The sequence below is a fragment of the Cheilinus undulatus genome, linkage group 8, assembly GCF_018320785.1.
Source record: "Cheilinus undulatus linkage group 8, ASM1832078v1, whole genome shotgun sequence".
In the NCBI taxonomy this organism is placed as follows: Eukaryota; Metazoa; Chordata; class Actinopteri; order Labriformes; family Labridae; genus Cheilinus; species Cheilinus undulatus.
Genome location: NC_054872.1, coordinates 20,567,247 through 20,588,965, shown reverse-complemented (window position 1 = coordinate 20,588,965; position 21,719 = coordinate 20,567,247). Strand labels below are relative to the sequence as shown.

The window sequence follows — 21,719 nt, the reverse complement described above, 5'->3', positions numbered from 1 at the left end:
GAGCAAAGTGTCTGGTCATTTAGGCTGGTAATACTTCACAGCTGTTGTTTCAAACTGACTACAGACAATTTAAGTTTTTTTTCAATAACTTTACCTAACTGCAAAAGAAAGAAGATTGCTTTCATTTAATGTAAGAAAAATAGCAAAAACACCCAGCCTATTGATTTAAAACCAGTGAGATCTCTGTACCCACTAAGGACCCATTCAGAAAGAAAGCTTTGCTAATGTTTATTTTCAAATGGTTTTCTGATTATGTGCAGTGCCTATAAAAGAATTCATTCCCTATAATGTTTTACCCTTTCATTGATTTTAAAAATCAACCATGGTCAATATAATTTGGCTTTTTGACCAATGAAATAGTAAAAAAAAAAATCCTCTTTAATGCCACAGTGAAAACAGATTAGTCTCACAATTAGTAAAATTTGGATCACCTGAGTGCAGTAAATGTGTCTCAAGTATTGGAGCATAAAGACACCTGTGTCTTGAAGGTCCAGTCACTGATCAATCCATTTTCCTGGCTACCGTTACACTATGAAGGCAAGAGAACACACCAAGCAACTCAGAGAAAAGGATATTAAAAAAGTATGTCAGGGATGAATACAAAAAAATCCAAAGCACTGAACCTCCCAAGAGCTCAGTTAAATCCATCATCAAGAAATGGAAGGAATATGGCACATGTCTAAATCTGCCTAGATTAGACCACCCTAACAAACTGAGTGACCTAGAAAAAGAAGGAGACTAGTGAGAGAGGCCACCAAGACACCTAAACTACTCTGAAGGAGTTGGAAGCTATGGAAGAGTGGCAAAGAGAAAGCCGCTGTTGAAGAAAAGTCATTAAATCCCAACTCGAGTGGTCAGATGGAAGAACGTTCTTTGGTCTGATGAGACCAAAAGGGTGCTTTTTGGCCATCTTACAAAATGCTTTGTTTGGGGGACACCAAACACTGCACATCAGCACAAACACACCACCCCCACTGTTAAGCACAGTGGTGGCAGCACCATGCTGTGGGGATGCTTCTCAGCAGCCAGCCCCGGCAGAATTGTAAAGGTAAAGGGAAAAATGAATGCTGCGAAATATATGAAAAACCTGGAGGCTGTAGTTGCAGCCAAAGGTGCATCTACTAAATACTGACTTGAAGAGGGTGAATATTTATCCAGTCACATATTTTAAATAAAATATTTTTTCTGTTTTCAGTTTGACATTGTAAATTAATCCTTTTTTTTGTTTTTGTTTTTTTTTTTTGTTTGTTTGGTTTTTTTTGGTCAAAAAAGCCAGATTATATTGACCATGACTGATTTACAAAATCATTTAAAGGGTAAAACATCCAAGGGAGTGAATACCTTTTTTTATAGACACAGTAAAAGTGGCTCCCTTCAGTCGAGTATTAAGTGGTGAACTAAGGTTTGTGTCTTTTGCTCAAAATTGCTAACCTGACACGCCAGATGGATTTGTTTCACACATCCATCTGGGAAAGCTTCAATAGGAAATGTTTGAGAAAAGGCAGAGGATTTGAAATAAAACTCGGAGTGTGATTGGATGAATGTTCTGTCTGTCACTTCTCCACGGGCCAAACAGAGCAACAAAACAAGTGGCGTAGCAGCTATCGAGCGGCGCTTGCGCTGCTACCAAGGATTAACCCAAAACATGGCGACTATAGACATGTAAGTACTCGACTTTTGTCGTTTTTGAAAAGAAAACAACTCACTGCTGTTCTTTGTTCTTCTTTTCATGAAGACATGTCATCATGTTCTGATAAAACTGGTGCTTTAGCAGCATCCACGCTAATCTCTTCCTCCATAACTGCACCAGCTCTTGCTGCTGCTTGTTTACGTCACGACACTGTCGCGCCTGAAAGTACTGGCCCTCGTCGCTGATTGGTTCTGTCACTGGCTAACCGGGCCCAAACGGTCCAGACGGGAGCTTAACGAGATGGATTCGCCAGTGTTAAACAAGGAAACGGGCGTATCCATCTGCTTTGCAAGGTTACAAAATTGCAGGAATCATAACAGTCTTTAAGAAAAGCAAGCAAAAAGATAAATATTACAAACAAGACTTGTACTAGGATGTATGGACTTGAATATATGGAAGCCCATAGCGGACGTACATCCATACATTTAGCTTACTCCCTTTTTGTCCTAATAACAAGCAAATTTGGGTTGTGTTCTCAAATTCTGGATCTAAACTTCAAACAAAAAGTAAGGCAATTTGTGTTTGGTACATTATTTCTTTGTTGTAACAATGCTTAATGGCAATATATTTTATACCGTTGGAAAGCCTGTTTATTACCCTTTTAAATAATGCCACATTTGTAAGGATCATGCACTTGTGGGATGAGCAGCAGAGCTGAGTATTTGGGTTGTGCCAAATCTTCTCTGCCAATGCCAAACAGCTGATTCTGCCATTGACTCTTTTTTGGTGTTTGGTGGATTGGATGATTGAAATTTGAAGAAACAAGACATATTGACAATTTAACAATTTATTCATTTAACAAACAGGAGCCTCAGTAGCGCGTGGAAGCACCATACAAAGCCACAACAGCCTGGCACGTCCTCCTCATGCTGGTCACCAGCCTGGTCACACATTCCTGTGGGATGGCGTCCCATTCTTTAACCAGCATTTGTCGCAAGTCAGCCAACATGGGCCCATGCTCACACCTGGGGTTACCAGAAGCTCAAAACAAGAGTCAACAGCAAAATAAGCTGTTTAGCATTGGCAGAGAAGATTTGGCACATTTTTCATGGGCGCAACCCACATACTCAGCTCTGCTGCTCATCCCACAAATGCATGATCCTTACAAATGTGGCATCATTTAAGAGGGTAATAAACAGGCTTTCAAGCGGTATAAGATTTATTACCAAGATGTGTTGTTACAACAAAGAAATAATGTAGCCTACCAAACACAAATTGCCTTACTTTTTGTTTGAAGTTTATTTATATCATCATTTTTGAATAACTACACTGTTTTTCCCATGATAACGAGTTCATTTCATGTGTTTTCTTACAAATCTTGAGAACTTGATGACTTACCTTGGAACAACAATGTTAATATTTCAAAATAACAAGTCGATGACAGAAGGTATTGAAAAACAACCAGAAAGCACTCACAAAAAGAAAATTGAGTCAAATAAAATGTTTGGATACATGTCTGCCTAGGGCTTCCATAGAAATTGATCACACCCTGTGGCATTCATTTAATGTCTGACTTCTAAAAAGATGGAGTAAAGAGCAAAGATCCTAAAAGGCAAATACCACCACCCACTGTAAAAAGAGAAAGTACCAAAGAAAACTCCATTTTGAAACTGCATTTTGAAAATAAACTCTTCCTGATGCTGCGTGTAACTCAATATTTAAACAAAGTACACTTACAAAATGCTTAACCTCTATTTTATACACTGTGCCTCAATAAAATATCATGCACCTTTGAGTTTTATTTTACTAGGTAACCTTGCACATGATACAACGTGAAGTGAAAAGAATTGGTCCATTTGCCTTCTCACTGCTCACTTTTTATGAATTTGAGCTTTTTTTTTATTTCTCACATTGTAACAAGTGCAAAACACTATAAATTGCACCATATTCCTTAAGCTAGTCTTATATTTATGGAAGAAGTAGTCTGAACATTGAATTTACTGCTTCATTTAATCCCATTCACCTGTATTAACATAATGGTGGAGAGGGTCAATGCACAGCTTCACACATCCACTGTTGAAATTAAAGAACACTACAATTTATGTTTATCTTTTTTTTGTCAGCACTTTTAATCTACGACCGTCACCTCCACCATCAGTGAGATTAAATCTTCTTATCTCTTCAGACCTTTGCTGTGCACACACTCATCCACCCAGTGCCCACACTCTCATTCTCTTTCTCACTGTCTCTTTCACTCCCATGGTGTATTTTTCAGACCACCAACCAATGATGCAGCTGCGGGCGGAAGTAGAAAACATCAGTGAAATAAGCTGTAGCCTAAGGAATGAACAAATCAGAGTAAGAAATGATGAAAATACAAGATCATTTAGCACTCACTGTGAACTGCCGAACTTCCCCATTATCGACCAAATGATGCTCTGTTTCTGGGGTGATAGCATATGCCAGTCTCTGTTCCAGGAGAGGGTGAGAGGAGCAATATTCATATTTAAAATCTCTGAAATTTAAGTGGAGCACAGAGGAGTCGTACCACAGATCTTACTTAAAATATTATATTATCAAAGTGCTGTGAGACGGTATTTTCCATCTTCCTGATGTCTTATTTTTTGCACATTTGTCACATTTAAATGTTTCAGATCATCAAATAATTATAATATCAGACAACAATTACCAGAGTGAACACAAAATGCAGTTTTAAATTATGGTTTCATATCAAAAGAAAAAAGCCATCCAAACCTACCTGGCCCTATGTGAAAAAATAACTGCTCCCCTTGTTAACCATAAATTGACTGTGATTAACCCATTTTTGTAAAAGTTTATTTCAATTTTATATGCCACAACCAGACCTGATTACTCCCACACCTTTTGAATCACAAAATCCCTTAAAAAGAACCCGTCTGACAAAGTAAAGTGGGCTAAGATAAATTTTTAATAGAACAACACATTATGTTTTTGGGACTCAAGCCAACCACAGAGCCTTTATCCACAAATGGAGAAGACTTTTAGCAGTGGTGAACCCTTCCAGGAGTGGCTGGACTATCAAAATTACTCTAAGAACGCATCTATGTCTCATTCAAGAGGTCACAAAATAAATCAGAACATCTAAAGACCTGCAGGCCTCACCTGACTCATTTAAGGTCAGTGTTCATGATTCAACAATAAGGAAGAGAAAAGGCATCCATGGAAGAGTTCTGAGGCCAAAACTACTTCTGACCAAATAGAACCAAGGCTCATCTCACGTTTGCCAAAAAAAACATCTTGATCATCCCCGAGACTTTTGGGAAAATATTCTGTGGATGACGAGAGAAAAGGTTGACTTTTTGGAAGGTGTGCATGCTGTTACATCTGCCCTAAAACTAAGAAAACACAGTGGTGATAGTTTGATGGTCTGGGGCTGTTTTGCTGTTTCAGGAACTGGACCACTTGCTGTAATTGATGAAACCACGACTTCTGCTCTCTACCAAAAACACCAGCAAGTCCAGCTCTGAATGTCTTAAAAACTCCACAAAATTAAGGAACAGCCTTGTCAAAGTAAGTACTTAAATCCAGCTGAGATACTGTGGCCAATCATGCTCAAAAACCCTCTAATGTGGCTGAATTCAAATGCTTCTGTGAAGAAGAGTGGGTCAAAATTCCTCCACAGTGATGTGAAAGACTCGTTGCCAGTTATCACCACTGTTTTAAGTTTTCCCCATTTGTGGATAATGGCTCTCACTGTGGTTCGCTGGAGTCCTAAAGCCTTAGAAATACCTTGTAACCCTTTCCAGACTGATAGATGTCATTAGTTGCAGTTACATAAGGAATATTTTCATAATCCGATTACATTTTTCTGATCAGGGAATCAAACTTCTCTGCTCACATGGACACTAAAAACACATTCTGATAAGATGCACATGCTCACGCATCACAGATTTGATCTGAAAAAAAAAAAAAAAACTGCTCTGATATGTGCTGTATCATCCCATTGGTGAAATCTACAAAAAAAAAAAAAAAAAAAAAAAAAAAAATTGGTGTAGAAGGAAAAATTCTTCTAAACAAACCGCCATCACCATACATACAACAACAGATTGCTCATTCTGTCAACTCTTCCAAGTGCAAAAATAATGGCTTGTTCTACTTTCTCATGTCTGAACCTTACATTATCTTTATTTTTACTGAATTAATAAAAAGTTGTGTGGGAAACAGACCAGTTTTCTTTTTTTTTTTCAGGCCATGTTTCTGTCCATTCTGGAAATAGCGAAGCAGAAAGACATCATGCCACGTGAGGCAGCGTGAGCAGTAAGACAAAAATCACCCCAGACAGGGAGAGACGATCAGATTGAGTGTTTTCACGCATACTGATCCGAACAACAATCTGCATAAAACACCACTCTTTGTCAGTAGCTAAGTTCTTTCCGGGTGAGCCGGATTGGAGAATTTAATTCTGAATGAAGTGTTTATATAAAGAATTTTTATTCTGATCAGGCAATTATTCCAGTTACAGGTGGTCCATGTAAACATAACCATTAGCTTTATTTATCATGAGTTTAACAAGAGGAGCAATTCCTTCTTCACACAGGGCCAGGTAAATGAACTCATCATTTAAAAACTGCATTTTGCATTAACTTGTGCTATTTTAGTCTAAAAATAAAGTCTGTTTGATGCTCTGAAACATTTAAGTGTGACAAATATGCAATAAAAAATAAATAAATAGATCAGAAAGAGGGCAAATACTTATTCACTTCACTGTATATTTAGAGTAAAATCCACTTACATCACAGAACTTTCCAGGCAGTGTGCACAGCTTGTAGATGGCATAGAGAGGCACCATGGCCATTGAGGACATGGCCAGACACCATCCCATCACGTTAGCCCATGGGGGGAACACGTATGTGCTGTATTTAAGAGGGTTATAGGTGACAAAGCTCACTACCACCATAAACTGGAAGAGAATGGAGAAGAGAAAGCTTGAGAGACCAACAGTTCATGGCAGTTCAAGGCAATATAGACAGCCCTGATTCAAGAACATTAAAAGCCCCTTATCTTAAGACATGTGCAATGCAGTCTGGGTAATTATGTCATATGGCTGCATTGGTCTTCCTCTTGTGTAATATCATTATTAAAGCCTTTTAAATTCAAGAGAGTGGTATAATTATTGAAGAGATCAATAGAAGTGAGTGCAATTGGAAAGATGTTGATTAAAGGAATAATGCAATCGTTTGACATCCCAACCCAGAGTGCACTGCAACTGATGAGAGCAGTCAAACATCACTTCCTGCTCCCCAGAGTGACCGACCTTCATTTGGGTGAAAAAGTCTGAGCAGACACTCATATAAACTTATAACTTTTTTTACTTTTAAATGTCGCAATGCAAATCCTTGCTTAGAAAATTCATACTTTTACGTTTTACTCACTGTTCCCTGGATTTGGGCTCCTACTAACAATTTTAACTGTTTGGTTTTCATATCTTCAAGCTTTTAAATTATAAAAGACTGTCTTTCTTATTTACTGCCATTTGTTTTGATGAAACATTTTCAGCCAGGAGGAGGCTGGGCCTGTATTTGTGCAAATAAATCAATCATCAGTTAGTGCGGTCTCACTTTTACGAAGCTGAACAGAGGAAGGAGGATGTTTTTTGTCTTTGTTAGGAATATTTTGAGCAACATGTCAAATCATTGACTAACCAGAAGGAAGCAGGGGCTGACAAACTTCCAGCACAGCCTCCAGTACCTTCCAGGTCTCTGGCCAATCATCTCCTCAATGTCATCACTGAAGCGGTCCACCCCTGAAACACAGAAGTCCTTGATTTAACCTTCAAACATCTCTAAAACCCTGTCACTCTCGCTAAAACTGTAAAATAAACTGCACTGCTCCAAAGATTCATAGCAGGGTTGGTGTGCAGCACTCATTCTTGTTATTTTTGTAAAAATATCAGGCATTATATTTATCATTAAGTCATTTAGTTAATGTATGTGTTCCTTATGCAAGATTTTGCAGGAAGCTTTGGATTGTTGGATGTTAAAACTAAATTCACCAGAAACTGCTGTGTCCTAACTAAAGTCAATCTGAAGAGCTTACTGTGATAAATAGCTGAGCCATTTTTCCCTTATCACGAATTGCACTTTCTCAGAAACTTGCTGCAGTGTTTGTTTTCTCATGCCTTTCTGCCTGGGAGGCATCTCTCCCTGCAGAAGAGTACATCCAGACTGACAGACAGGTATTCAGCTACATGTACTTTGTAGTGGACAGCAGAACGAAAGACCAAAGTGGACAGGGGTCAAGAGTTTTTTTGCCAGCAGTTATGAGGATGGGGGTAAAAGCCTGCTAAAGCCTTTGGCTTGATTTATCTGGCCTGACCAGGTCAGGACCCTCTAAAGTAGGCCAATATGCTGACCCCAGCGCCTCGGGCCTAGTTAGTATTTAGCCTTTCTGGATCTCTGACAGTCAGGTTAAGTAGACACAAGACAAGAAATTCAATACAGAAGTTCAGGTCAACCATCCTCCTGACCTTAAGATTGTTTGTATATTTTTCCTTGAGCTGGTGTTTGAAAATTCACACTACAAAAAGTCAGTTTTCTGCTGGTGGTGCAACAGGAGTAAATAAATGAGAAAAACACTTATTAAACTGTTGATTTAACACAAATCAGATTAAGACAAAAGTGCCAGGAAGAAAAGAAGACAAAGGAGGGGAGAACAGTACACCCAAAGGTGATTTTAGACCACAGGAATTTTCCCAGAGAGCTAGGAATCTTTTGAGGAACTCAACTGCAGGAAACAGGATCTAAATTTAGTTCTTGGGTAGAAAATCTAGCCCCTCTAGAGTCCCTATGCAGGACGAAGTATTTCCAAAAGTCCATGGGGAACTATGGGGGTCAGGGCTGCAGTGTTGAACATTTCTGATTGGTGATTCAGCCAGTGTCTCTGCAAAGGACATCCTAAAGTTTCAGAGTAAGGTGTCAGATCTGAGATGAAAAATCATCAAGTCAGGGTGCGGATGTCCTTGTGCCTAGCCCAGGTCAGCCCCTCAGACAAAGTCATACAAATTAAAGCAAAGACTGATTGAAAAGGTCTCAAGGAAAAAGGCATCATACTCCGACAATAAGGTCTTGCAAAATGAAGCATATGAAAAGGTCTTAGGAAAAATGATGCCAGGTTTCAAACAAGAAGGTCTCAGGAAAAAGGTGCTGGACTTCATACAAAAAATTCTAAAGCCAGACGTACACTGTACAGATTTTATCTGATTCAGCCACGAATTTTGAGTTGTACGACTCGCTTGGAAGTTGTGCTGACTTGAAGTCGTATGGTGCATTGTTTGCTGTGCTGTGTCAAGGTGGATAGGACGGCTGTCCATGGTTTGACTATAGCCCAACCAGCTGCTCCCAGCTGGTTCTGACATGTTTGATATTTTGGTGATAAGACATATGACACTCCCACAGTGGGAGCAGAATCAAGAGCAGAATCCTTAACTTTAAGGCATTTTTCCTTTGTAAACTGTCAGACAGCATCTTAAATCATTATGGCAACAGAAGGAATGACTTTCCTATGCCCCCTCACCCCCTGCTGTAATAAAAGAAATAAACAAGAAGGAAATAATCCTACTGGGGGACCTCCAGCTGACACGGATTGTGATGCTGTTTGTGTGCGTGATAGAGAGAGATGATGGGAGAGGGAGTGAGGATATGACTAGATACAACTTCAACCTAAGTATGTCAGACTTTTTAAAGAAACGCCACAGATTTTTGTTCACATTGACTTCACTCATACAGTGTAAGCACCAAGGTTGTGCACAGTGGTTTAGTGCATGATAAACGCAGGTTTATGGAGTATACCCTCTCATGTTTTTTGTTACCAAAAAGTATGCCCAATCCTGAAAGCACCCCTACACCACTGAGCGGGTACAACCATTGGACCGTATAGTGTGAGCTCATAAATTGTGTGCAATGGTCATGCTTCGAAACAATAATTATCAACGCCTATTTTTCTAAACCTAATTTCATCTGAAGTCAGCTTTTTATCCTGTGACCTTATCATTTTAAATCTATCACATTTTATCCTGAGACCTCATTTTCTGAAGTCTGAGACATTAGGTTTTTTCTGAAGCTGATAATTTTTCATGTGAGATCTTGACTTGACTCTGAGACATGTGAATGCCCTAAAATGGACACCATATTACACCAAGTTAATTTAAAGCACAGCCAAGCAACACACAGTAAAAGGAGGATCCTTTGACTTTTCATTGACCCCACAATTTTCTCTCGACTTCTGCAAAAATCAGCAACAATGAGAAGGAGTTTCATGTGTTTCATAAAACAAAAAAACTGCAACAAACTTTAACCTGAATTAAAACAACCTTTAACAGCAACGAGACAAAAAAATGGTGAAGAGACTGACTTTGGACATCTGGAGAGAGAAATTGACTTTGTTGTCGCCTTCACTTGCCACCCACAACAATCTTCAACCTAGCTATTAGACAGCTGACTCCTGTCAATGACAAATGGTGGGAGCTTGTTCCCAAGCAGCAATTTGCTTTATGTGTTGGCTCACCACTGCTGGCTGAACACAGAGGTAATGCTTGAGCTGTCCAAACTCCACCACAGCTACAGTAAAACCCTCAACCTTCACAATAACATGCACACAGATGAAGAGGCAAAAACCATTATTGGGGATAGACCCTCCTGCAGCAGTATCCTAACACCTAATGGAAATATGTGTCATTGAGTCACAGCTCTCCTTAGCCAACAGATTTCTCATCAAATCCTTAATATAGCATCAGCTTTGCTGACCATAACAAAATGAATCATCTGTTTCTATTTCCTCTCCTGTCGATCTCTCACCGTAAAACCATGCGATGCCGATGGCTTCAATAAGCACTCCAAAGAGAATTGATGTTCCTGCAGCAAAATACTCCAGCAAGGTGAACACATACATCCCACCCTGAGGAGACATGAGAAATGTATAGTTATCATCTTATTATATTATGTTCAGCATGCAGGTAACACTAAGAGAAAAAAGAAGAGAAAAAAATGTGTAATAGTATCTAAAAACTGAGCAAATGAGATCATCATGTAACACTGACTGATCAGTAAGCTACTTACATTTGTAACACAGAAGAGTGATATGAGAAAGGTGAAGACAACAATGAAGAGGGTGAACAGCTCTCTGTGCTTGTGGAGGCTTTTAAACTCATCACACAGACCCGTGATCACAGACTCCATCCCACCCATCTGTAAAACCAGATTCAAAAGTTCATGAGATACAAATTCAGGGGCAGCTGAATTCATTGTAGATGTGGACAGTGGATGGAAACTCACAGCACTGTCAATGCCCAGCGTCAACAGCATAATGAAGAATATAACTGCCCATATTGATGAGCCTGGGAGTGTTGCAATGGCTTCTGGGTAAATAATAAACACCAAGCCAGCACCTAAAGACAAAAGTTATAATCAGTTAAATCATTCATTATTGTCTTAAAACAGCATTTAGAAATGTTGCTATGCAAAAGCATTGTTAAGGGTATGTGCTGAAAAAAATGTAACAAAACAATGGTACTTTTCAGTTTGAGGAGTATCTATAAGGGTATCAGTGTGAATAAAAATTAACAATCTCCACCCCTACCCTGGTCTGATCACCAGTCAATCTAACGGCTGAAACGGTATAAAGACCTGGGCCATAAAATCACTGTAGATTAAAAAATAAGGCCTTCAGCTTACTTTTGAAAAAAAATGAGAGAGGTTGCCATTTCAACAGTGAATTCCAAAGTTTAGGTGCAAAAAAGAAACATTTCTCCCCAGTGCTTGTGTGGTACACATGGGGGGCGCTCAAAAGAACCACTGTATCAATGAGCAGCAAAGGTAGCAATTATTGTTGAGGAATCTCAATCCTATCTTTTTTTAAAAGACAAACATATCATTCATTGATAATCTTTGTTAAAAAAAATGCAATTAATTTCGCAAAGCTTTAAAGAATTTGAGTCATCAGACATTGTTTCAGTTTGCTCCAAATCACTGAAGTTAGTAAGCTTGAACATGAATATTTAAACTGAAGTTGTGTCACAGCCTTAACTTGCCGATTTTATTCACCTTCAAACATCCACACCATATATTTAAACATGACATTACAGACAATTTAAAACCCTACCATCAATGGCAACTTTGTCCAGGGCCACACTGTGCTTGTGTGACATGTACCCCAGGAAGGAGAAGACCACAAAGCCGGAGAAGAAACTGGTCAAAGAGTTGATGGAGCTGGTAATGATGGCATCTCTGGATCAATGAGAACAAATAAGAAAACAATAGCCAAGAATGACAACATTAAAGAAAATCATCTTTTTCTCGTTGGTTAATCAACAGTCACACAGTCAGTTTTAATGTAACTGACCGGCTGATTAACAAACCAGTACACTAAGGAGTGTATCAGCCAGGTTTCTTCTCTGTCTTTGATGTGAAAATGATAACATGCCCAGTAATGACTGTGGTAGCAACACAGTCTAGATAGCCTTAATAGATTTCATAGATCAGTCAGGTAGTCAGTGTATCTTGTTATGTGACTGACTGGTCTGTTATGGTACGTTTCCACCAAGGGCCTGGTTTGGTCATGTAAAGTTTGGTACAGTTAACTCTGATCTTGCATAGATTTCCACAGCCAACTGTCCTTACTAGGTAGGCGGGGGTGTAAACCAGATGGCAATAGCTGTGTCAGCTATGTCATAGCATGACATTGGATGCATTACACTCTACACAATCTGCTCCATTCCCAAACAAGCTTGAGCCCCAAAGGTTCAGTTTGTTTAACTGGTGTGAGTGCTCCGTACCTCACTAAGGCACGTGAAGTGTGCCATATTACAACATGTGGATGTATCCATGTCCAGGCCTCGTTGGGCTTGGAGCAGCAGGCCACTTGGGGACTGGACAGTGGGGGAAAGTATGTTTTAGCATGCTATTTATTTGGGCTGGAACTGTTCAGGTATCTGCATGAACCCCTCTGCAAAGTCCTTTGAAAAACTAGCTGAAATACTTTCTTGCTCCAAGTGGTGCCATCCAGTTCCCTCTGCAACCTGACATGCCAGAAATACTGTTTCATATATTCATTGCATGGAATATTTCACATCCATCTGAGCAACCGCCCATACAAAGAATTTTGCAAGAAAACAACCTTTCAAAAAATTCTTGGAGGTTGATTGGATGAACATTTTGCTTTCAGATTTATTTTGGGCCAATTCAGAGCAACAAAATATAATAATGTAATGTGCAACTCTGGTAAGTAAGCCCCATATTGTGAGCTCTGGTGTGATTGGTACAGTTTGGTATGGTTGCGTATGTTAATCCCCCTAATACTTTGTGTTTCCACAGACTTGGTTGGCAGCATTGTAGGCCAGATTGCAAGGCACCAGGAAGATCTGCAACTCTGAGATCGTCTATGGGGTATCCATTTGGGACTGATAGGTAAGCGTGGGACCCCTGGGGAAGGGTGGCAAAAAATGGTATGACTCGGTCATTTAGGTCCCTTTCCAGCTTTTGATGAGGGTAAACACAGATAAACTCATACCGTGCCATACTTAAGTGAAACAGACTGCTCAGTGGAAACAATCTATCGATGAAACAATCTCATGCTACAGCTGGTTGGGAGAAGAAGAAGCACATCTTTTTACAAAGAAAAGTTTTCAGTGTGGTTCTTGGCTCTTCTTTAAATAAATAAATGTTTTCCAGTTCTGATAAAAACAGTCACTATAGCTACATCTGAGTTGATAACCACCAGCTGCTGCCATTGTTTACCAGCCTCCAGTACTACTGAACTATATCCATAATTACCCCCAAACTCATCCAAGGCCAGTCAAGAGAAGGAGAAAAACATCACTTCCACCAAGAAAAGCTTTCAGTGCACTTCTTTGAACTTCTTTAATCAAGAAATGTTCATTTCTGGTAAACTTGATGCTACAGCTCTTCTGAGCTAATTGCATCATTGCCGGCAGCCATGTTTACAGGGTTGTAGTACAACTTAACCCCACCTGTAGTCACTGCCTCATTCTCTTCAAATGATGCTTATTGGTCCTGTCGTGTTTTTTCAGACCAGATACAAGTGTTCCAGGTTGGAGCTTTGCCAGTTGGTTCTGCCTAATGGCAGACATGGAATCCAGCCAATCCATTGGCTTTGTGAGGTTATCTATGCCAGTGATCCCTTGGATGATCTGATATTATTCGCAATTAAAAGAAAGCAGAAAGTTAAATGAAACTGATCTCCTGAAATACACAGGATATCTGCACATGGCACATTTTGTGGCTCTCTTTACTGCTGCCTTTTTGACCAGTCAGTGGACTAAGGTGTCTAGCTCCACCTTTCAGGATCAGATAGGTATGCTTAGTACTGCCGAAGAAGTATGATAGGATGGATTGAGCCAAACTGAACCACTTGGTGGAAACATGGCTGTTTAACATCACAGTTGCAAAAAAATATTAAGTGGATAAAGCCATTGTAGAGTACAGGTTTAATGAGAGGAGAAGCTTGGTGTTTGAAAACAAATAAGAGTTAGGGGATTCAATTTTCAAGTACAGAATTTTGCAGCTGGCATTACCATTCAAAGTCTGATATTTTCTGACACTGGCTGAATAATATGGTTTAATCCATTTAGTGTTATGTTAAGGGAAGACTCCTCAAGGTGGATGGTGTCAAATGTCAGTTATCAGAAACATTAAAAAAAGGAAAAGAGGAGATAAAAGCCTCCTGCAGGGCACTGATGATTTCAAAGAGCGCAGCAGTTTTGATTGGTGTTATGGCTGTCTGTTGCACAGCATGATGTCAAAGACATGGCGGGTTTCAAGGAGCTTCAAAGGTTATTGTAATTCACCTGTTTATGTCTCGTGCATGCATTTGTATCTACGTGTGTGGAAGCTCCCTGTCTCATCTCCAGCTGCATTTCACCCCATGCCTCTCCTTGTGTGTCTTTACCTGTAGCAGTTGTTGCTAAATTTGTTGTAGCTGGAAAAGGCGATTAGCACACCAAACCCCACTCCCAGAGAGAAACAGATCTGTGTCGCTGCCTCAATCCAGACCTGGGGAGCGACAGAACAAGCACACTTGTGTGAAGCGGCAAACAAAAGGCACAGGAGAGGAAAAAAGCCATTATTAGGGATAATTGCAGGAAACTCATTCAACAGCAGTAGATGAAAGACGCTAGTGAATACGGGGGGTAATTTTGCAAATTACTGCTCCATGCATCTACCTAATCTAATTCTCTCATTGCTGCCATGCATCTCTCGATCGCTCTCCTTCTTGCGTTCTCTCTCATCCTCTATAACTGCATCCTTTACTCCTTTATGCTTTCTTATTGAGCTCTTCAGCTCTTATCAAAGTAAAAGGATGTGATTGCAGCATTCACTTAATAGAAAATATTACAACAGTTTAGCCAAAAAGTGTTCTGACATTTATTTCTAATCGCTTAGTGTGCCCAACAATTCTACCTTAAATTTAGTTTGACTCAGCTTTTCTCATGTTTGTAATTATGAAATAAAGTTAATTAAAATTAAGTACTGCAAATACAAAATGCATTTTTTTAAATGTTGGTTTCATTTAATGAGAGCAAAAACATTCAAATCTATCTGGCCCTGTGTAAAAACATAATTTCCCCTTAAACCTAATGACTAGTTTTGCAACTATTGGTGGCAGCAACTACGAGCAAGTAACTGAAAATGAGTCTTTCACATCAGTATCTTTGGCCCACTCATCTTTGCAGTTTTGATGTCATTCAAACACATTGAAGGCTTTTTGAATATGAACAACTTGTTTAAGGTCATGCCACAGCATCTCAGTCAGACTTACACTAAGTATGGACTTTGACTATAGGCTTCTCCAAAACCTTCATTTTCTTTGTTTTTAAGCCACTTAGAGGTGGACTTGCTGTTGCTACAGATAATTGTTCTGATGCATAACCCAAGTATGCTTGAGCTTGATGTCTGTACTGATGGCCAAACATTCTCCTTCAGAATTTTCTGACAGAGAGGAGAATTCATGGCTCCATCAATTTTGTTAAGTAGTCCAGGTCCTAAAGCAGCAAAGCAGTCTCGTATCATCACACTGCCACCACCATGTTTGACTGTTTGTATGATGTTCTTTTGATTAAATGCTGTGTTAGTTTTACTCCAGATGTAAAAAGACCTCACTGTTCCAAGTCTTCTCCATTTGTGGATAATGGCTCTTACTGTGGTTCCCTGGAGTCCCAAAGCCTAAGAAATGGCTTTGCAATCTTTTTAGATGTCAATGACTTTGTTTCTCCACTGTTTTTGGGTATCTTTATATTGCAGCATGATGTGTTGCCTTTTGAGATCTTTTAGCCTACTTCACTTTGGCAGACAGGTGCTACAGCTTCAAACAGGTCTGGCAGTAATCAGGCCAGGGTGGGGCTAGTGAAACTGAACTTAGCTTTCCCAAAAATGTGGTTAATTCTGTTTAATTCATGTTTAAACAAGACGGCCAATTGCTTTTCTACATTGGGCCAGGAGAGTTTGTATGGTTTTCCCCTTTAATGACTGAAATTGCCATTCGCATTTTGTATTTACTCTGGTTATCTTTGATAAAAGTTTTTTTTTTTGATGGTCTGAAACATTAAAGTGTGATAAATATGCAAAACAACCAGAAATCAGGAAAGGGGCAAATACTTTTTTTTTCACAGCACTGTATATGGATAACACAGATCTTTATACACAAACTAGAAAGGGGAGAAACCAGGCACTTAAGGCGTGAAACATGAAAGGATGCACTAAAAATTATTAATGACAATGGCAAAATAATTTAAAAAGTCAGCATGTTTCAACCATGAAGAATCCTATAGATTACTGATGTGACTACACTTTAATATCAACTACAGCCAAGAAGAAATATGGACTGTATTTGATTTTACACTGTCACTGTTTTGCAGTCTTGGCCATAAAAATTAATAATGAGAGACTGAAGGAGTTATCATACATGGTAGGAGCTGTGAGCTTACCGATGTAACCTAGGTGTTCATGCTGTCTTCTCTTTACGTAGCAGAAGACAATCATTGTCATCCTCCACGAGGAGAGTAAGCTACATAAGGTCACTGCTGAAAGAGCAGGCTGTTCTCAGAGGCTGTATCAAAGCATGTTCATGGAAAGCTGACTGAAGGCAAAGTATGTTAAGAAAAGGTGAAAGAGCAACAGGGATGAACTCGGCCTTCAGAGGATTGTCAATCAAGGTCGCAGAGTCCAGGCACAGAATCCAAGGTGCTTGAAGTCCAGTGTTTTCAGTTTGCACAGTCAATGCTGTTATGAGGTGCCATGTCATTTGCTGGTGTTGGTCGACTGCGCTTTATCAAGTCCGGTGTCAATGTTGTCAGCCATCTACCAGGAAATGTTACAACACTTCAGTCCTCCATCTGCTGAGAAGCTTTATGGAGATATGGATTTCCATTTCCAGCAGGACTTGGCATCTGCCCACAGTGAAACCAAAACTACCAGAAACTGGTTTGCTAACCATGGTATTAGGCTACTGTGTTTGAATGGCCAGTCAGCTAGCTTTACCTGAACCCTATAGAGCATCTCTGGAGAAATGTTAGGAGGAAGATGAGATATAAGAGCAACCTGGGCTTCATTACACCCCAGCATTGCCACAGTCTGTTGGCTCCATGTCACATCACATAGATGCATTAATTTGTGTAAAAGGAGCTCTAACCAAGTACTAAGTGCATAAATGAGTGTAATTTTCCAGATGGACAGAAGGAAAAATGAACTTTTCCTTTCTGTAAGCACCTTAACATTTCTTAATATTATTTGTTGTTATTTTTGCTGCTTTGTAACAGACATACAACAATAATAATATCAACATTATCAATCAACTGAGTAAATCTTAATAATCATGTACAACGCCCAATGTTTCATTAAGAAACAAATCAAGTCGTTTTAGCATCTCCACTTTGATGAAAAAAAAAAAAAACTCCTGTTCAAAATGCCAGGCATTCCTTCAAACTGTCTTTTAGTTTCTTCCTCTCTTGTAACCCCTGCACGCTCACTTTGATATTGACCTCCTTCATTCCTGTCATACACTCACCTTGGCGTCACAGAGTCTCAGGAAGTCCACAGAGAGGTACGCTTTAATGCCATCGATAGCTCCAGGCAGAGTGACTCCTCGGAGCAGCAGGACAGTCAGGACCACATAGGGCATGGTGGCTGTGATCCACACAACCTGAAATGGTTGCACAAGGTACACATACACACATGCAGATGCACACAAACAGATTAACCCCCCCACACACACACATAGAGAGCAAGGCATGCATACACAGAAAGATTTACATGCATCTACACATTTATACAGTATGCAAGTGCTTAAGCTGAACTGGATGTAGGATATCCTTATACCAGACTTACTTCATGCAGTTTCATAAGCTTAGAGCAGTGATATTCAACACAAGGCTCTTGAGCCACATGTGGCTCTTTTATGCCTTAGTTTGTATATTATTCCCCCGGGAAAACTTTTGAAAATGGAAATTTTGGCCTGACAAATTATCCATGGCAAGTCACATTAATCAGTTTGTTTCAAACACTTCTACAGTAGGCTTTAATTTTCAAACTTAATTGTCAATGTTTTTTTTTTTTGTCTGTATATTTCTATGACCCTTCATTGCAATTTTTGGACCTTGTATTCCATTTTTAGCACTTTCAATCCATTTTTGCTGCTTTTGGCACATTTCTGACACTTCTTTTTGCCACTTTTCACCCGTTTTTACCTGCTTTTTGCTCTTTGCAATTCTTCCCCCTTTTTTTGCCATTTTCGCCCATATGCCATGGGCTGCCTTTTGCCATTAAATGCAACTTTTTTTTTAATGTTTTTTGCTACTCTTTGCTGCTTTTTCCAATTTCTTCCACATTTTTTGCAAATTTAATTACTTTTCAATATTTTTTGCTACGTTTTTGCCACTTACTGACCATTTTTGCAATTTAAAGCCTATTTTGCCCATCACCCATTTTTGCCATGTTTTGCTACTTCTTGACCATTTTCTGCCACCTTTAACTTAATTCGATTTTTCTCTAATTTTTTTTGCCACTTGTCACCCCTTAGATTGTGGCCCTTGTGAATGTATTTTTCAACAAGTTGGCTCTTTGGTTGAGCAGGCTTGAGTAACACTGGCTTAGAGGATTCTTGTTAAATGAAACTGGGAAAGAATTGTAGTAATATTGTTTTTTTTGTTTGTTTGTTTGTTTTTTGTTGTTTTTTTTTTACACTTAGAAATGTATCCGTTACCTTTCCAGAGGTCTTCACCCCCTTCCAGAGACTGAAGTAGAGCAGAACAATCACAACAGCCAGACAAGAAGTCAGCTGCCAGCGTGGAGGTCCCAGATCATCAATACCTCTACTGTCCTGGATGTTAAGCACCCCTCGCCTAAGAGAGAAGAATATTCTGTTAAGAACCATAAAACCAGCAAAGTGACCATCATAATGTCTTGTACATGGCACCACACATTTTAAGACCTGACTTAAAGCTGCTTATGAAATGAGTGCATTAATACTGAAGCTTCTGAATGACTTTTAAAAGGCCAGCGGTGAATAGACAGTGTTTCTACATGGTTACATTTAATGTCCGAAAAACCTTGCTGCAGGATATGTTGCAGATTTCTGACTTATAGAACGCTGTCAAAAAAGCCTTTGTTCACAATTTTGACAGCAAAGACCCACTAAAAATGAGACATTTGACTTTAAAGACTAAGCAGGATGAGATTATTTCAGAAAATACAATTTCTACATATACAGAATGTAGCAGAGAAAAAAGATTCATCTTTGATCAAAATCAACAGCAGCCTCTAAAAGTCTACCATATGCAAACCCAAAAATGTAACCTCTAACATGATGATGTGGTAATATCAAGGCTGGCCATAAGGAGGGACAAAGGGGAGTGCTTCCTGGGGCCCAGCCAAATGGGGGGTCCATGGAGGTCAGCAAAATCATGGTCCATATTAAAGTTAGGCTGTGATAATAACCACTATTGTCAAAATGTGTAAAATGAATTGTATTTATTAATGCTGTAGAACAGTATAGCCTTCTCAAAATGAAAATCCTTTTTCTAAAAACAAAGTTACCTTTTGGGTCATTTTAACAATGTAGATGAGCACACTGAGCCAAACATTTAGGAGAGTAATGTCAGACTTAACAGCTAAGCTATCTATGATATGCACAACTGTCAGGATGCCAGAGCTAAAAGTAGAAGGAACTGAGACAACTTTAAGAAAAAAATGATGGATTGATGGTGAAAAGAGGCAAAACTTGAAATTTGGCAAAAAGAAAAAAAAAAAAATACAATCATTAAATGTGGACAAAAAGGCAGAAAAAATTGTGCAAAGTACAAAAAACAATGAAAAATGGTTAAAAGTGGCAAAAGTGGCTCAGAGAGGCAAAGAGGGGTAAAGCATGGAGAGAAAATGGTGTAAAGTGGTTAAAAGTGGAAAAGATCGGTTTAAGGTGTCAAGAATGAGTAAAAGTAGCACCAGAAATTAGGGGGAAAGTGGAAAGAATGGTTTAATGGTTGCTAAAAAGTAGCAAAATGGGCATGTAAAGTAGTGACAAGGTTTAAAAAAGAAAGATAAGCAGGTTGAAATAGGGGACGTGGCAAAAGTTGGTAAAAAGGGGCAAAAATTGACAAAATGGAAAAAATGTGGCACAAAATGTGTGGAAACAGTGATGAATAAGGGTTAAAAACTGGCACCAGTAAGTAATTTGAACACTAGAACTAGTAACAGTGTGACACATGTTTTAGCTCCACAATTAGGTAACTGTTAGCCAGGTCACTATCACTTATGTCGCTGACCCAGCACAGATTGATATAATCTATAAATCACAACTGGGGAGTTCCCATACACTGGGTTTATCAAGTGCCCAGCAAATTCTTTGGGCAGGCCTGGATAAGACATATAAGTGAGTGAAAACAATGTCAACACATTTATCAATATGTTTAAGAGCATTTTGGAGAGGCAGAGAAGTGAAGATGGGCAGAGGTTCACCAATCAGTGAAAAACTTCATCTATAAATGGTGAAACTATTTCAGAAAAGTGTTCACAAATGTAAAACTGCAAAGACTCCACAGAACATAAGCATATCGAAAGATTCAGAAAATCTGGAGAAACCTCTGTGAGCAAGGGACAAGGCCAAAGGTCAATATTAGATGTTTTTGATTTTCAGGCCCTCAGGCAACAATGCTTTAAAAATAGGCAACATCTGATTTGTTATTTATGTTCTCTTGTAATACATGTCTGTGTTTTATCTAAAATCTCCTGTTCGCCCTCAGATTTTTTTTTTCTAACTGTGACAGAGGGCTTCCTGCTCTTCCACTTTTTTTTTTTCTTGGTAAGTGTGCATGCAAGCAACTATACAACCTCCTGGACTTTAACCAAGACACATTTTAAGTTCTACTACATAGAAAGGGGGACTAAGCCAAAGACAAAGATGCCTGACAGCCCACATCAAGATGGAGCTGAAAGAAGTAATCACGGGTGTCTTTAAACTGCATATGGCTGAGTTCTGAGAACACCAATCTGAGATGCTCCAGCTTACCTAAATATCATTATTATTCACTGCATTAACAGATTTTTGGTCTTGAGCTTGATTGGCTTTAAAATCAACACCTGGCTTTGTTGGAAGCTGAGTACCTGGACTTCACCAGTGACACACGACATGTAGGATGCCTCAAGGAAATCTGGCTACACAATAAGTTTCTACATCTGTTGCAAACGATGTAAAATATTGCCTTAGGATAAATAACAAAGACCTCAAACATTATGACAACCTGCAAAGGCACAAGAACTAACAGCAGATCTAAGAGTGTACTTTCACTTCAGTATAGCTGAACTAGATGAAGTGTTAGTATATCACTAATTACAACTTGATTCAGATAATATCAGGTACAGACAAGACTGAATACGATCAGTCAGTGTTCAGCTGATGTGGTCAAATTGTCTGCAGGTGGTTCCATGTAAATAGCACACTGCCTATTCAGCTGTGTGGCTGACATGTCTCAGCTGTCACAACAGACCATCCCCTTCACTTGTTGGGAAGGAGACACCTGCTAATCTTCAGGCGACAGAAGGCTGCATGA

General features: G+C 39.2%; 1 protein-coding gene across 1 annotated transcript in view; it reads right to left on the bottom strand.

Annotated features, from left to right (window-relative positions):
* Window positions 1-3,901: 3,901 nt before the first annotated feature.
* Window positions 3,902-21,719, bottom strand: part of slc6a3 (solute carrier family 6 member 3) — a 29,156-nt gene continuing 11,338 nt past the window's right edge. The window contains exons 5-15 of the mRNA XM_041793841.1: window positions 18,878-19,016; window positions 17,684-17,818; window positions 14,570-14,673; window positions 11,765-11,889; window positions 10,939-11,051; window positions 10,723-10,851; window positions 10,462-10,561; window positions 7,312-7,412; window positions 6,402-6,569; window positions 4,028-4,099; window positions 3,902-3,925 (exon numbers count right to left, since the gene is read on the bottom strand). Of these exons, the coding sequence (XP_041649775.1) occupies window positions 3,902-3,925; window positions 4,028-4,099; window positions 6,402-6,569; window positions 7,312-7,412; window positions 10,462-10,561; window positions 10,723-10,851; window positions 10,939-11,051; window positions 11,765-11,889; window positions 14,570-14,673; window positions 17,684-17,818; window positions 18,878-19,016 (1,210 nt within the window). The remainder of the gene's footprint in view (window positions 3,926-4,027; window positions 4,100-6,401; window positions 6,570-7,311; window positions 7,413-10,461; window positions 10,562-10,722; window positions 10,852-10,938; window positions 11,052-11,764; window positions 11,890-14,569; window positions 14,674-17,683; window positions 17,819-18,877; window positions 19,017-21,719) is intronic.